General features: G+C 31.7%; 1 protein-coding gene across 3 annotated transcripts in view; it reads left to right on the top strand.

Annotated features, from left to right (window-relative positions):
- Positions 1–16,542, top strand: part of CTDSPL2 (CTD small phosphatase like 2) — a 68,250-nt gene that overhangs the window by 9,588 nt on the left and 42,120 nt on the right. For all 3 annotated transcript variants that reach the window (XM_032481326.1, XM_032481327.1, XM_014565342.2), the window contains exon 2: positions 7,442–7,653. In XM_032481326.1, the coding sequence (XP_032337217.1) occupies positions 7,468–7,653 (186 nt within the window). In that variant the 5' untranslated portion in view covers positions 7,442–7,467. The remainder of the gene's footprint in view (positions 1–7,441; positions 7,654–16,542) is intronic.

Here is a 16,542-nt window from a genome sequence, read left to right as displayed (position 1 = left end):
CGCCCCCAGCTTTTCTTACAGGCAGAACCCAATTAATGTATAACAATGAACCTTTAGGCAAAACTCCAGTTACTAATCAGAGAAGCTCTCCTCTCTTTTCTGGGGCTGTAGTTTGTAATTCCGTGTCTTTGGCTTCAGGTTGCTTGGGATAAACTCCCTTGCCTTCTCCTTGGTTTAAACCAAAGGAGAGGGTTTGAATTGGCTAAATTGATAGTAAAGAAAGAATAATTCCCCAATTGGCCCTGGATTGCTTTTTCCTCTTCCCTAAACACTGTGGTTATCCCAAAACTATCTTGTGGTCAGCACCTCCTCTACAATTTTTGTTATCTTTTCCCAGAATTTATCTTTCTCTTAATCCTGCTTAACACTTTGCACGCAGGAAAATCACCCATTGTAAATGACTATTTAGAAAAGAGGTAGAAGTAAAAAAAACTTTGAGTGTAATGAGAAATAGAAATTTTTGATAAGTTTTTAATTAATTAAAATTTTTTGTTGATTATAAATTACACTGTTTTTACATTGCTGGTTATTTTATTGAAATTATCCGGAAGTTAGAACACTTCTTCCATTGCCTCATCTCATTTTTCTCAGTCATAAAATGGAAATCATGAGAAAAATAAAGTGAAATGGAAATAATGGACACTATGTTGTTAAATTTAAGTGAAATAATGTATTAGAAACAGCCTAGGACAGTGCCTTGCACATAGTGGTTAATGAAGGACAAGTATTGATTATATATCACTTTAACCTTTTCCATGTTCAGATAAATGTAGCCAAAATAGGTACTTTGTTTTGGAAAAGAATAGGTTGAGGGTTTTTCTGAAGTCGACAGGCAGGAACCCTTCTAGAAAACCAGCACGATACCATTTTACACATTGCTTCGGTAATATACTTGGCTGGATTATGTTTCTGTGTTCAGGTAAGCATTGACATTTAAAGATTTTAGTAATTTGCAGGAAATGCCAAGAGATAGCAAATATTTATTGAGATCCTTGGAAATAGATTATTTTTAAAGTGTGAAATGTAGTTCTGTTATTTTGAAGAGTTGGGGAGGAAATAATGCAAATATCTAAATTCCTCTAAATTAAGCCATAATCTGTAAACTAAAAAAGTTATGACTAGTACCTGTTTTTAAGTATTAAAACGAAAGTTTTTTTAAACTTTGTGTTTAAAACAAGAAAAATTATACTTAACCAAGTTGCTAGAGTTAAATTCTTAGAAATTCTTAGAAATGTGTTAAATAAGGGAATTGACAGTACATATTTGCAGGTTTCATTCAGTTCAGTTTAAAAATTTTTTTGCTTAGAATTCATTTAACATTTATTAGTATTTGCATTATGAAGTAGTGAGCTTTATGTCTCCTTAAGCATTCAGGCAGATTCTAGGTTACCTTTAGACACAGGAATGGTACCTGAGAAATTTCTGCTTTGGTTGGGAGTTTGAACTTTAAGTCTTTTTCAATTTTAGTGTTTTAGATTCTTAGGGAAAAAATGAAAAAGGGCATGCACAGGCATTTAACGAAATGGGACATACAGGTACCCTAGAATTAAAATAGTTTTACTAGTTACAATTATAATTTAAAATAACATTTAATTAGCAAACATTTTTAAAATTAAAAGTAAATTCTGATGTGCATTCAGTCATATAGGCACTCTTCTTATCTTGTTAGTTGAAATCATCTTTCCAAAAAGCAGTTTGTTGGTATTTCTAGAGGTACTACCTAATGTTAAGAATTTTTGAGCTCATAAATTCCCTTCTAAGAGGTTGTCTTAAGGAAAGAATCAGAAATGTAAATTGATATTTGTGTACAAAGTTATTACATTTGAGGTGATGTTAGTAATTATGACAAATTTAATTTTCCAACAGGTTAGTGATCATATAAATTACGGAACATTTTTCTGTATGTTGTTCTTTTAGTCTTCATTTCTGGAATAGTTTTTTTTCTTTGCTTTTTAATTTTTTCTGAGTTCTGCTACTTGATCCATCCCCCTCTTTCCCCAATTCTGGTTAAATTTGTTCTTGTATTAGTGTTTTTAAGTTTGCTTGGAAGATGTTTATAGTTGTAATATGTTTAGGGGGCTTTGGGAATTATCTTTCTATAATTTTATTATCTGTAGGAAGTTAGTGATTTTATTCTGCTTCTCTCTCTTTTTTTTTTATGATAACTTTGTGGGCTCTGATCTAATTTGTTACTTTTTAATGTGATGTTTGTTTTCCTGAACTTTTAGAAGGTTTGTTTCAAGATAGGTTTTGACTTAAGTGGAGCTTTCTCTTATTTTCTAATCATCTTTGAAAATATGGAGGATTGCAGTCTGAGATTGCTTAGTTTATGTTCCTTTTTCCCACTTTTTCTAGGCATTCTCTTTGCTTTTCTCATTTGATCCTGTCCTACTCTATTTTGACTTTATTCAACAGTTTCTTGGTGTTGAACCCTGTCAGTAAATCTGGTACTCAGGATTATTGTTATTTTTTAATGGAAAATGTCAGATATATACACAAAGTAAATAAAGGTATTATGACTCCCCATATACCCATCTCTCAATTTCTTTAGTTACTAACATTTTATCTTTCTTGTTGAATCTACCCAACCTGTTCCCAGTTTCATCCTACCTGATTGGTTGTTATTCATAAGAACTTTATATGTGTGTTTATTTAGGTAAAATACCTATACTTTGAAATATATAGGTCTTAGATGTAAGTTTTGACAAATAGACCCATATCCCTATCACAGTATTGGACATCTCCTTTCCTCAAGGCAATTTTTTTCTCCTTAGATTATTTTTGCCTCTGATAGAATTTCTTTTTAATGGTGTCACCAAATATGTACTCTTTTGTGTCTGCCATTGCTCAGTGTGAGATTATTTCATGTTGTTGACTATATTAGTAATTGTTGCTTTCTGTTTCTGATTATTATTCCACTGTAAAAAAAAAAACAAGCAGACAAACACAAAGCCCACAATATTCATCTTTCTGTTGCTAGGCTTTTTGTTGTTCCCAGTTTGGGGCTACTGTAAATAAAGCCTCCAGGAACATTTTTGTGAAAGTACATTTGTGGACATGTTTACATTTCCCTTGGATAAAAAACTTACACATGAAATTATTGAATCGAAGGGCTGTGTGTTATTTATTAGAAATTGCTCAACTGTTATCGAAACCTTAGATTCCCACCAGAAGAATATGAGAGCCCTCATTGTTACATACCCTTGTCAATCTTTTTACTTTTTGCAATTTGAGTAGAGGTGGATTAGTATGCTATTATAACTATAACTTGCACTTCTGATGATGAGTAATACTGAGTGTCATTTCATATGCTTGTGGCCAATCATACTTTTATGAAGTATCTTCTAGGGGGAGAGTATAGTTCAGTGATAGAGTGTGTGCTTAGCATGCACAAGGTCCTGAGTTCAATCCCCAGTACCTCCACCAAAAAAAAAAAGAAAGAAAGAAAGAAAGAAATGTCTTCTCAAATCTCTTGCCAGTTTTTTCTATTGGCTTGTTTGTCTTTATTATTGTGCTTTAGGATTTCTTTATATTCTGCATATAAGTGCTTTCAAGATATGTGTTTTGTGAATATTTTCTCAGTTTGTTGCTTGCCTTCTGATTTTCTTACTGATGTCTTTTGGTGAACACAATATTTTTAATTTTTATCAAGTCTAGTTTATTCATTTTTTCTTTTTATGGTAACTGCTTTTATGGTTATTCTTTATACAAGAACATGTCATCTACAAAGAGATAGTTTTACCTTTTCCTTTGTAACTTGGGTTTCTTTTCCTTCTTTTTCTTGCTTCATTGCCTAGAACTTCTAGTAAAATGTTGAATAAAAGTAGTGAGAGTAAATATCCTTGTCTTACTCTTGATCTTAGAAGGAAGGCATTTAGCTTTTCACTATGAAGTATGATGTTGTGGGGTTTTTTGTAGATGCCTTTTATTGGATTGAAAAAATTCCCTTCTGTTCTGGTTTGTTGAGTTTTTTTTTATTGTTAAAGGGTGTCAGATGTGGTCAGATACTTTTCGTGCATCAGTTGAGATGATCACGTGGAGTTTTTCCTTTATTCTTTTAATATGGTGTATTTGATTGGTTTTCATGTTAAACCACACTTCCATTCCTGGGATAAATCCCACTTGGTCATGGTATATAGTCTTTTTATTAAGCTGTTGGATTCAGCTTGCTGGTATTTTGTTGAGGATAATTGTGTCTATGTTTCCAAGGGGTACTGACCTGTAGATTTCTTTTTCTTTTTCTTTTTCTTTTTTTTTTTTCTGAGGTTCTTTGTTTGACTTTGGTATCAGGGTAATAATGCTGGCCTCATAGACTGAGTTGGGAGGTGTTCCTCGATTTTTTGTAAGAGTTTGAGAAAGATTGGTGTTAGTTCTTCTTTAAACATTTGGTAAAATTTACCAGTGAAGCCATCTGGTCCTGGACTTTTTTTTGTGGTATTTTTTCTTACTAATTCATTCTCTTTACTTGTTATGAGTCTTTCAGATTTATTCGTGAGTCTATCTTAGTTGTGTCTTCATAGAAATGTGTCCATTGAGTCTAGTTACCTAATTTGTTGGCATATAATTTTTTATAGTATTCCTTTTACAATCCATTTTATTTCTGTAAGGTTAGTATTAATGTCCCTTCTTCTATTCCTGGTTTTGGGAAGTTGAATTTTCTCTTTTCTTGGCTAGTCTAAAGGTTTGTCAATTTTGTTGACCTTTTCAAAGAACCAACTTTTGGCTTCATTGTTCAGTTGTTGGTTAGAATGTTCTATATACATATGACTGAGATCTTGAGAATTGTTCAGGTCTTCTGTTACCTTGTTGATCTTTTGTAGTTGTTCTGTCTTTTACTGTAAGTGGAATATTAATGTCTCCATCTATTATTGTGAATTGCCTATTTTTCACTTTAGATTGATAGTTTCAGCTTTATATATTTTGGGGACTCTGTTGTTAGATGCGTGTATGTTTACGGTTTTCCTCTTAAATGCTGCTTATTACATCCCAGAAATTTTGATATGCTCTCTTTTTGTTATTCTTCATTTCAAAGTATTTTGTATTTCCCTTGTGAGTTCTTTTTGACCCATGATTTATTTATAAATATATTTAAAAATTTCCAAGTGTATGTGGTACTGTCAAGTTTTTTGTTTATTTGTTTTTGGTGTATAATTGTGGTTGAAGAACATTACTTTGTAAGATTTTAGTCTTGACGTTTATTAAGACTTGTTTTATGGCTCAGCATATGGTCTATCTTGGTGAGCATTCCTTGTGGGATTGAAAAGTATGTGTTTTCTTCATCTGTTTTGTGAGTGGTTAGTGTTGAAAGTTTATGAGGGCTTGATTGCTCCAGCCCATTTAGACTTATTAAGTATACCTTTTACAGCTCACTGTTGGAATGGGCCAAACCCCTCTACATTTTAGCTTCCTTTAAATGTTCTTGTCTTTCTTTCCAGTGTGTATCCACTGGTTATTTTTAAGTTCAAAGGACCTTTCTCTTAAGCTTTCCCAGAACCTTCTTCACTCTCTCATGTGCATTGACCTAGCATTTTATACACTATATGATATACATATCATATAGATATGCTAGATTTTGATTCTCATGGGAACGGATTATCACTTTTATCCTTTATCACCATTTTGGTAGCCGTTGACTAATAAATATTTAAATTTTAGTGAGCTGAACCTCGTAAGACTGGACTAGCTATATGTCTTTAGTCTTATAAGACCTACTTTATATCAGTGTATTATTTCATAAATTTTTAAATTTCATGATTTAATTTCATTAAATTTAATGATTCTGGATTTAAGATAGGTTCACCCTTAGATATTTTGGGGAAATTTTTTTTTATTTTACAGATATTGAATTGAAAATAATGTTCTTCCTTGAAAAATTACTCCATGCATTTGCTATATGGGAATTCTCCATTTCTAAGGAATTCTGTGCTGAAGAACACAAGAATGAAGAAAAAATTTATGCACTGTTAATAGAGTTATTAAGTAAATAATACATGCATTGGGTAAATCCCTCTAAAAGTTAACTTTGACTTTTTAGGAAAAAAGGCAATATTTGAGGATGACAACTTAAAACTGAGCACCATTTAGTAATGAAAAACTAAATTGTTATTTGGAAAAATATTTTAGGACTCTGGTAAAGCCTTCGAGTTGGGTTTTTTGTTGGAGTAGATTGTGTGCTTGTGTGTGTGCACACAAGGCAGTCTCTGTATTTTAAAAAGAGGAGAGGGTTCTAACTTTTTTCTGTGACTATAGTATTGAATTACTGAAGACATGCGTTTTTGGTTTTTTTTTTAATTGAAATATAGCTGATTTACAATCAGTTTGTAAAGCAGTTTGTGTTAGTTTCTGGTGTACAGAGCATATTGATTCAGTTACACGTATATTCTTTTCATATTCTTTTTTTTTTTCTTTTCATGTTCTTTTTCATTGTAGGAAGGCATGACTTCTTAAACTTCCTAATTTGTCTGTGAACACCCTACCCTCTGCCAAGAATTTCTGCACCTTTAGGAGTTTAGAGTGCTTAAGTGGAGTTAGACTCTCTGAATTCATTCACTGTTATGAGTAGCTTTATGGTCCTCTGCACCTCATAGCTTTTTCTAATTCCTTTTTCATTTTGAGCCTCAAGATGGTATGATGAATGTATTCATTATACAGCTGGAAAAAATAGTTAAGTGGCTATAGCTTAGCTGTGATTGAAGTAGGATTAGAGGTAATATCTCTTAATTCTTAGTGTAGTAATTTTTGTATTTTATTTCACAGATTCTAATTCAGGGTATGTTCTCAACTACTTCTAAGTCTTGGGACAATTTTACCAGCCATTAATTTCTCATCCAAAAATGAGAAAGTTCAAGTAGATGGTCTCATATTTTCTCTCTGATATATGAATTCAGTTTTTAAAGTACCATTATGTATGGTAAAATCAGATCCCACAAAATGATCCAGCCATTCTTGTTCTTCTTGTATGCTTATTGATTATTAGAATTGTGCTCATGGAATTAATTCATTGACTAAGGACTTTTTCTAGTACAATGTGAGCTCCAGAGAGTAAAAACCTTCTCTATCTCGTTTTACTAGGCGCTTATATAACCCAGTGCCTGAAATGTGGTGAATGCCCAATAAATACTTGAATGAATGAGTGATAATGCGGCATGGCTGGAGGCAGCATAGTGCTCTGGAAGGAACATGCACACTCTTTGGTGTTACTCCTACTTCATTAGATCATGAGAGATAATTCAGAAGTTGTGGGAAGGTTATTTGGGAGAATGTATATAAAGTTCAAAGCACTAAGCCTTTCAATTAAAATGTTAGCTTCTTATTTCAGTCTTCTGGAGACTCAGACTTCTTTTTAATCAAGAGGTTTTTTTTTTTTGTTATATAAGCTGGGCACATGTGGGCACACTAGGTTTAATTTTAATTTTAATAATCCTTATTATTTTTCTCTTAGAGTTTTACATGTGGCACCTGTAAAAGATGAGGCTGAGAACACGGAAAGCTTCTCAGCAATCAAATCAAATCCAAACACAACGCACTGCCAGAGCAAAGAGGAAATATTCAGAGGTTGATGATAGCCTGCCTTCAGGAGGAGAAAAACCACCGAAGAATGAAACCGGCTTGTTGTCTTCAATTAAAAAATTCATTAAAGGAAGCACACCCAAGGTAATGGTTTTGTCTTTACCTTTTACTTTTATCATTAAAAGTGAAGTTTAGGTTGTTTTCTCTAAGTGTGTAAAGATGAGAAATCTAATATTGCTAGAGTTTACTTTAAAGGAATATGTCTACATTTTGGTGTTAAAAGAATATTTACATATAAAATGTTTAATGGCCATTCAAGAAAACATTATTTCTTCTACTTAACTGATTCTCTTAGCCTTGCATTTTTTTCAACATAGTATTATGGGAAGTAAAAGAAATTTTTTCTTATTCCTTTACTTACATTATTTTCTTTTACTTCCATTTTTTTCATCTCAAGGATAAGTTAAAGTTTCTTGTTAATATTAGTACATTATCTAATTGGGAAGATGATTTCCCTTATCTACCTGAATTCTAACATTTGTAAAATGAAAATGTATTATTCATTAAAGAGAAAACAAAGTTATTAAAGAATAGACACTGACCAGGAGTCATGATTCAGATTCATACTCTGGACTAACTTGAATGATCTGAAGAAAGTTGTTTGCCCCCGTGAGCCTCCGGAAGACAGTAAAATGGGACTAATACTAACAGCTTTAGAGCTGCCTCAGAGTTTCTTTCAGATAAATGGCAAATAGGTAGAAAAGCAGCTTGAGAAATGTTAATGAACTCCATAAATGGATAGGGTTATTATCATTCATTGTATATATATTTTGTTATCACTGTTGACTACTCTTGTGTTCTTTCCTGGGATTATTTTAATTTATTTTTTATATTTATAATTTTGTTTTATAATTTATAATATATTTATTATTTATATATGTATACATATGTATGATAAATCTTATTATAATGTAAGTTTATCACTTTGATAACTAGAAAAATAAATCAGCATGGTGATTTATTTATAGTGATAGTCATAGAATTAACAAAATCTGGTTACTGTGAACCATTGGCCAAGATTTAGAAATATTCTGTGGTTGTAGAATTTTTCTTTTTGTTTTGGTAGTTTTATTTTGTTTCATTTTACTAATAATATAAGTAAAAATTATTTTTGTTAATTTTAAATAGAATTTTTAAAAGTTTCTTTGAGTTAATTTATGTAGTACTAGAAGTATTTTAGTATTATTGTATAAAAGATCAAATTCCTTCCAGAAACATGGATTTCTGAATCTGTAAATTCCTAATGGGTTGTCATTAGCCTCTGATGAGAACGTTACTCGATGTTAGTTCATTCTCTGAACAACTCTATAAATGTAGAGTTTTTCCTCATCTTGAAGAAAATAGATCTCCCCTTTACTTTTTCATTTGTTCTTTTTCTCCATGTGCAAGTGCAAACCCTCAATCACTGTCCTGGCGAAATATTTCTAGTTTCATTATATGACATTATATAATATATAATATATATCACCCTCTTGGTCACCCGCTTCTGTTATTCATGAAAGGTAAAAACAACCAGAAGTGAAGGTGGGTTTTTCTTACGTCTTCTGACTTCTGTTCATTTTTGTTTCCTTTGAGCTGGACATTCTTCTATTAATGTGGCATCATATCATATCATGCCTTCTTTTTTCTCCTTTAGTAGTCTTAGATCTGTCTTTGTTCATTAGCAAATTTTTGCCTGTGCCAGTTAGAACACTCAGGGATTTCTATAGAAATTGCTGTCAGTTTCCTTTTTCTTTTCTTTTAAACTTAAACCTAGGATTTTTCATTACTACCTACTTAAATAGGATACGGCCACTAAAAACTTGTTTACAGACTAACGTCTTATTAATTAATATTTTTAAGCAAGATTTTCATACAGCTGCAAACTTATTTAATTATACTGTTATTCACCCCATTTTCATTATTATATTCTGTAAGGTTATTTTGAAAATTAGTATTTACTTTACTGAAATCAAGGTACACTGTTTGTTTTCCCAGTCTACTAACCCTATGTTAGAAGTATATTAAAAGATTAGCTTGTCATGTATTATTCCTAATGAGCTTATACTGGCTTCTAATTGTTGTTTCTTATCTGCGTTGTCCTTAAACCATCTTCTTGATAATACATTCTAAAATTTTACTGAGTTTCCAGTGCTTGCTTTTATGTTTAGTGTCTTAAATACAACATTATTGTCTTTCTCAAAATTTGGATAGGAGTTAGAAGCTAATATTTATTGAATATCTGTTAGGTGCTTTATATCCAGTATCTCCTTAATGCTTATAACTGGTATTTTATAGAATAGAAAAACTGAGGCTTAGTTAATTGTACAGTTGCAACTTATACAGTGTTAATTATAATTATTATAATGTTAATTATAATTATTCTAACAGCAGTAATAATTATAATAAATAACTTGCCCAGGGTAAATAAAAATAATAATGAAGAACAAATATGATGATAGTTAATAAATTATTGAGCATTTACTATGTGCCCTGTGTAAGTTCTTCAAACCATATGAAGTAGGTTCTATCATCTCCATATTACAGATGAGGAAACTGAAGCACAGGGATAACTTTGCAGGGTTACTTAACTTTAAGTAGCAACACTGGAATTGAAACCCAGATACTCTGGTTTCAGAGCCTACATTCTTAACCTCTTTCCACTACTGCCTTTCCAGTAAGTGACAGTGCTGGGATTTAAACCCAGGTACAATTTGACTGTGATACCTGTGCTCTTTTTTCTGTATCATTCTATCTCAAAGTAGCTAGATACTGTCTTTATAGCATCACCTATCTTGTGTAAGGATTGAAAATTTTCTTAATGAAAATAAATAAGAATTGAGTCTTCCTGTGCTCCTAACTTTATCATTTTCTTGTATCATCAGCTCATAGCTTGAAACATTCTCTTTCTAGGAAACTTTTTCCCCTAATATTGTTTGCACATATCATCCTTCTCTGTCTTTAGTTTCCCGATTGGATGATAGATTACTTATTTCCACAAGTGTCCTTTTCAAAACCAGGTTAGTAGGTAACTCCCTATACTGCTTCTGGTTTCTTGTATACCTTTTCTTTCTTCTTTTGGACTTTTAAATTTATGTGGTTAGAATTTAACTTTTTAGATAAACTTCCTTGCTTTCTTTTTTGAGCTGTTTTCCTTCTAAGGTTTTTGACATTGTCTGTCTTATGTCTTATGAGTCTGACTTTTTGAAACTTGGTCTCTACATTATAGCCAACTTTTTTGCTCTTCTTTACTATTATGATTTCTAGTTTGAATGGCTACTGACCCATTTTTATGTTGCTAATAAGTTTTAATCTGTATTCTAGTCATAACTTGGCATAAATTAGCCATGAGAGTATTTACGTAATTTAAACATATGTTGTTCATATAAGAGGTGTGTACTAGTTTAGTAGGTATATAATAGTCTGCCATAATGAAATATCACAGAGTGGGTAGTTTAAACAACAGAAATTTGTTTTCTTACAGTTGTGGCAGCTAGAGGTCTAAAGTCAAAGGTGTTGCCTGGTTAATTTTTTTCCTGAGGCTTTTTTCCTTGTCTTGCAGATGACCACCTTCTTGCTGTGTCCTTATATCATCGCCCTGTGTTATCTGTGTCGTAATCTCCTCATCTTACAAGTACACCAGTCATATTTGGATTAGGGCCCACCCTAATGTCCCCACTTTTTAACTTTAATTACCTCTTTGAAGGCCGTATCTCCAAATATGATTACATTCTTGGTTTCTGATTGAGGTTAGGCTTCAACATAGGAGTTTTGGGGTACACAACTCAGACCATAACAGTGAATGAAATCTCTGGTCTCTTTCAAATTCTGATTTTATAATTCAAGGATTTACCACTTCTCTCATTACAGAATTATGTAATTGTCAGTAAGAGTGCTCAGCAATTGTTCATATGCAGTCTTTCTGCTTTTAGCATAGTGAGATTTCTGATATATACTTGAAGTGAAGGAAGAGCTCACAGTTAAAATATATTTCCTTTATACCAACAGTCTCTCTGTACCTTTCTAAATAGGTGGTTGAATTTTCCCATAACAAAATGGTCTTTTTCTCTGTTTATAACTAAATACTGTTATGCTGTCATAGTTAAGGGTTGTCAGTTTCCATATGGTTATAATTCTAATAAAGTAGTACCTGTTATGTTAAATCAGTGTTTTTAGGTCTTTTAACTATGATCCACAAAAAGGAATAGCATCTTGTATACCACATTCATATATATGAAATAAAACTCTCCCTTAATATACTTGATATGCTCTGATTTTTCTTTTCTATTCTGTTGTTTTCTTATTCCCCTTTTAAAGGTGATTTTTTCATACTATAAATTGACTTTGTGATCCACTAGTGGATTGTGCTTAGTTTGAAAAACATGATTAGATGAAAACTTTATTCTAACTCTTTAACCTTTGTATTACCAAATTTCATAGCTTTATTTGGAAATTTTCCTCCTTCCAGAGTTAAATCCCACTTGTTCATGTATCTTTGTAGATAAGTTATTTAACAACCAGATTAACTAAGTAATTTACATTTATTATGGAATGAAAAAATAAGTTTGGGCTAACCAGTTGAATTTAATGAAGGAAAACCTAACTGGTTTTCAGATTCAGTCATATTTATATTCTCTCTTCCTTTCTCTCTCTCTCCCTTTTTTTCCCCTCCCTCCTTTTACACACACACACACGCACACACAATCAACTAGCATACATGCATACATTCATAATTTCCTTGCACACACACACACACACACACATCAACTAGCATACATGCATACATTCATATATTTCCTTGCTTGATCTGCAGAACTGTGAGCACTTAGCATCCAGATCTTAGTTTCTAAATACCACCTTTCACTAAAAGAAATAAAGGCTCCTTGAAGAAATGTCTCATTCTAAACCTTTGGTATTAACAGATTATAACCTCTACATTTCTAGAATGAAATAACCCATGAGACCACAATAAATACATAGATGAATGAATAAAGGAAAAGTTCTTCCTCTTTCCCCTTCCCCCCTGTGGATATCTAGTTGGTTAACATCTGTTAGAAACTTTCCTTTCCACATTAGATTAATTGCTTGAAAGTCAAAGGCTATATTTCAGTCTGTTTCTGAAATTATTCTTTTCCATTGATTTATAGATCTATCGTTACATCTGTACTGTACTGTCTTTATTACTACAGTTTTTGTTGTGAGTCTTTTTTCCCCCCAGTTTTATTGAGATATAATTGACATATAGCACTATATACTTTTTTGTATACATGAGCAATTAGGTTTTGTTTATTTTTTTAATGGAAGGTATTGGGGACTGAACCCAGGACCTTGTGCTCGCTAGTAGGCACATACTCTACCACTGAGCTATTACCTCACCCACCTTGTAGTGAGTCTTGAAACAAGATAGGTAAGTATTTCAACTTTTTTTTTCAAGTTTGCTTTATTATTTTAGATCCTTTATACTTACATATAAATTATAGAATTAGCTTGTCTGTTTCTCAAAAAAAGCCTACTGGAATGATCATAGAAATTGTTATCAAATATGTAGGTCATTTAATGAGAATGGACATCTTAACAGTATTGAGTCTTCAATTTAAAGTTTTTACTTTCTAGTTGTTTGTTGCTAATATATGTAAATATTATTGTTTAGTATTGACCTAGTACTACAAGATTTCATGGGGTTTTATACATACATATCATATACCAGATAACTAGAGTTTTACTTTTTCTTTTCTGATTGCTAGGCCTTTTATTTCTTTTTCTTCACTTATTGCATTGATTAGGACTTCTCATACATTGATTAGTAAAAGTGGTGAGAGAGCAAACACCTTGTCTTGTTGCTGATCTTAGGACATAAGAGTTTGTTTACACTAGGTATGATATTAGCTAAATATTTTCCATAATCTTTTATCAGTTTAGGAAGTTCCTTTCTGTTCCTAGTTTACTGTAAGTTTTTATCATGTTGTTGAGTTTTGTCAAAGACTTTTCTGCATCTATGGAGATGTTCTTCAGATTTTCCTCTTTTAGTCTTTTAATATGGAATAGAACTTAAATTTTTTTTAATGGAAAACCAAATGTGTATGGCTGTATGATTTGCTGCTTTTTTTTGTTTTTAAGGATTTTTTGTATCTGTGTTCATAAGGGTTTTGATCTGTAATTTTGATCTGAAAACTTTAAAATTTGGAGATTAGAATTATACTGGTATCATAAAACAAGTCAAGAACTGTTCCTCTGCTTCTTGTTTCTCAGAGAGCTTGTGTTGGCTTAGTATTACCTCATCCTTAAATTATTAGTAGAAATCTCTGGTGAATTCTAGAGAGGGATTTCTGGAATATAATTGAAATTGCTTGTGGGATAGCTTTTAATATAAATTTGATTTCTTTAATATATTTGGGGTTGTTTAGTTTTTCTATTTCTGTTTTGGTTTTGGTCATGTGTGTTTTTCGAGGACTTTGTTCATCTAAGTTATCAAATTATTTGGTGAAAAGTTTTATTTCTGTGTTGACCTAGTAATGTATGTAGGATCTATAATGATGTTCCTCTTTTCATTCCTGATGTGAATAATTTATGATTTATCTTTGTTTTGTTCTGTCTTGCTAGAGCTTTATCAGTTTCATTACTCTTTGAAGGAACCAACATCTGTCTTTGTTCATTTTCTTTTTTTGTTTCCATTATCTATTTAATTGATTTCTGCTTATTATTTTTAGTTTTTTTCTTCTACTTTCTGTTTGATTTACTTCTACCTTTCTAACTTATAGAAATGGGAGCTTAGAACAGGAATCAGTCAACTTCATCTATAAATGTTTCAGATAAGAAATATTTTAGGCTTTGTGGACTGTATTGTTTCCATTGTAGCTGCTGCTCAACTCTTCCTTCGTACATAGTACATAAATGAGAGTGTGACTTTGGACTGGCATTTGAATTTCCTGTAATTTTCATGAATCATGAAATATTACCATTCTTTTGATTTCCCCCTTCAACCATTTAAAAATATAAAGACTATTCTTGGCTTGCTGACCATATAAAAACAGTGTGCTAAACCTAGCATCTGGACTGTAGTATGCTGGCCCTTGCCGAGATCATCAGTACTGCACTTTTTTTTTCCTAATGTAGGTATTTAGAAGTACTGCTTTCCCACACGTTCTGATTATATTTTTATTACCTTATTTGTGATTTAATTTGACCCATGAATTATTTAGAAATGTGTTATTTAATTTCCATATATTTGGGCATTCCTTAGATACCTTTTGATTGTGATCCAAGAATATACTCTATGATTTCATTTCTTTGGTGTTTTTTGTTATTTTGTAACATATAGTCTATTTTGGTGAATGGCACATGTGTACTTGAAAAAAATATGCATATTCTGCAATTGTTTAGTGTAGTTCTGTAAATATGTTAGATCAAGTTGGTTGATAATATTCTAGTCTTCTGTATCTTATTTTAAATACTCAACTCTTAATTGTGAATTTGTCTGCTTTGTCTTTCAGTTCTATCAGTTTTTTCTACATGTATTTTGAAGCTCCATTGTTAGGTGCATACACATTTATGATTGTTGGGTGTAAATTATTCTTGTTACTGCTGTGAAATGTCTCTCATTATCTCTAGTAATTTTATTTGCCTTGAGGTTTACTTGGCCTAATATTGATATAGCCACACAGCTTTCTTGCTTACCGTTTACATGCTATACCTTTTTCCACCCTGTGTATTTATATTTAAATTGGCAGAGTTAGTCTTTTTACATTTAGTGTAATAATATGGTTGAGTTTAAAATCTCCCATCTTATTTATTCTGTATTTATCCCATTTGTTATTTGTTATTCTGTTCTTCTCCTGCCTTCTTTTTGGTAAAATAGTTATCTTTTAGAATTCCACTTTATCTCCTATGTTGACTTTTTTTAAATTAAACACAATAAGACACACTGATTTAAATATATGTTTTCATGAATTTTAACATAATTACACATTCATGACCAAAGAGTACCGTTAGAGTTTTTGCAGACAGTGTCACAGCATTATCTTAGACAACCATGGATCTACTTTCTATCATTATAGAGCATATAAATCTTTCCTGGTGTTACATGTGAATACAACTTGTCATGCTTCCTCCACTCAGCATAAAATTTTGGATTCATTTGTGTTCCTGCATGTATCTGTAATTTATCCCCCACCTTCCCTGCACCTCAGGTAGTATTCTGTTGTATAATTTGTTAATCCATTTGTAGTATTTCCATTTTTTGGCTGTGGTGACTGAAGTTGCTATGAACATTTCTGTTTTGAATCCGTGAATTGGCATATATTTAAGTTTGGATAAATAACTAAGATTGGCATTGTTGTATTATGATAGATGTATGTTAGTTTTTTTGTGTTCTCTTTATTGAGATATAATTCACATACTGTAAAATACATCCATTTAAGGTATAAATGTAGCAAGTAGCTTTTAGTACTATGCACAGAGTTGTGCAGCCATTACTGCAGTCAATTTTAGACCATCAATATCATCCCCCAAAGAAATGTTATACTCCTTGGTTATCACCTGTCAATACCCCCTTTCAGTTAAAATTTTTTCCCATTTGTTGGGAGGGACTTTAACTTTTCTCTTGTGAATTCATTGGTAGTCCCTCTTGAGCAAGTGGTCCTTAAACTTTTTGAACTCAGAATCCTTTACATTCTTACAAATTATTGGAAATCCTAAAGAACACTTATTTATGTGGGTTATATCTGTCAGTATATCTCATTAGATATTAAAATGAGGAATTTAAAAAATACCTATTCATTTATAATTACAATTTTAAACGCATTACATTTTAATACAAATAATATTTTTCTAAAAACAAAAAGGAAATTAATGGGAAGTATGACATTTGCAGTTTTACGGATCTCTTTAATGGCTTCATAGAGGGTAGTTGTTATCATTGAAGACTATAAAGAAAATCATACTCACATGTATTTAGAAAAGGAGTATTGAAATACGCTTTTTAGATAATTTCAGGTA

This window comes from Camelus ferus, chromosome 6 (genome assembly GCF_009834535.1).
Source record: "Camelus ferus isolate YT-003-E chromosome 6, BCGSAC_Cfer_1.0, whole genome shotgun sequence".
Classification (NCBI taxonomy): domain Eukaryota; kingdom Metazoa; phylum Chordata; class Mammalia; order Artiodactyla; family Camelidae; genus Camelus; species Camelus ferus.
This window is presented reverse-complemented; position numbering and strand designations above follow the sequence as displayed.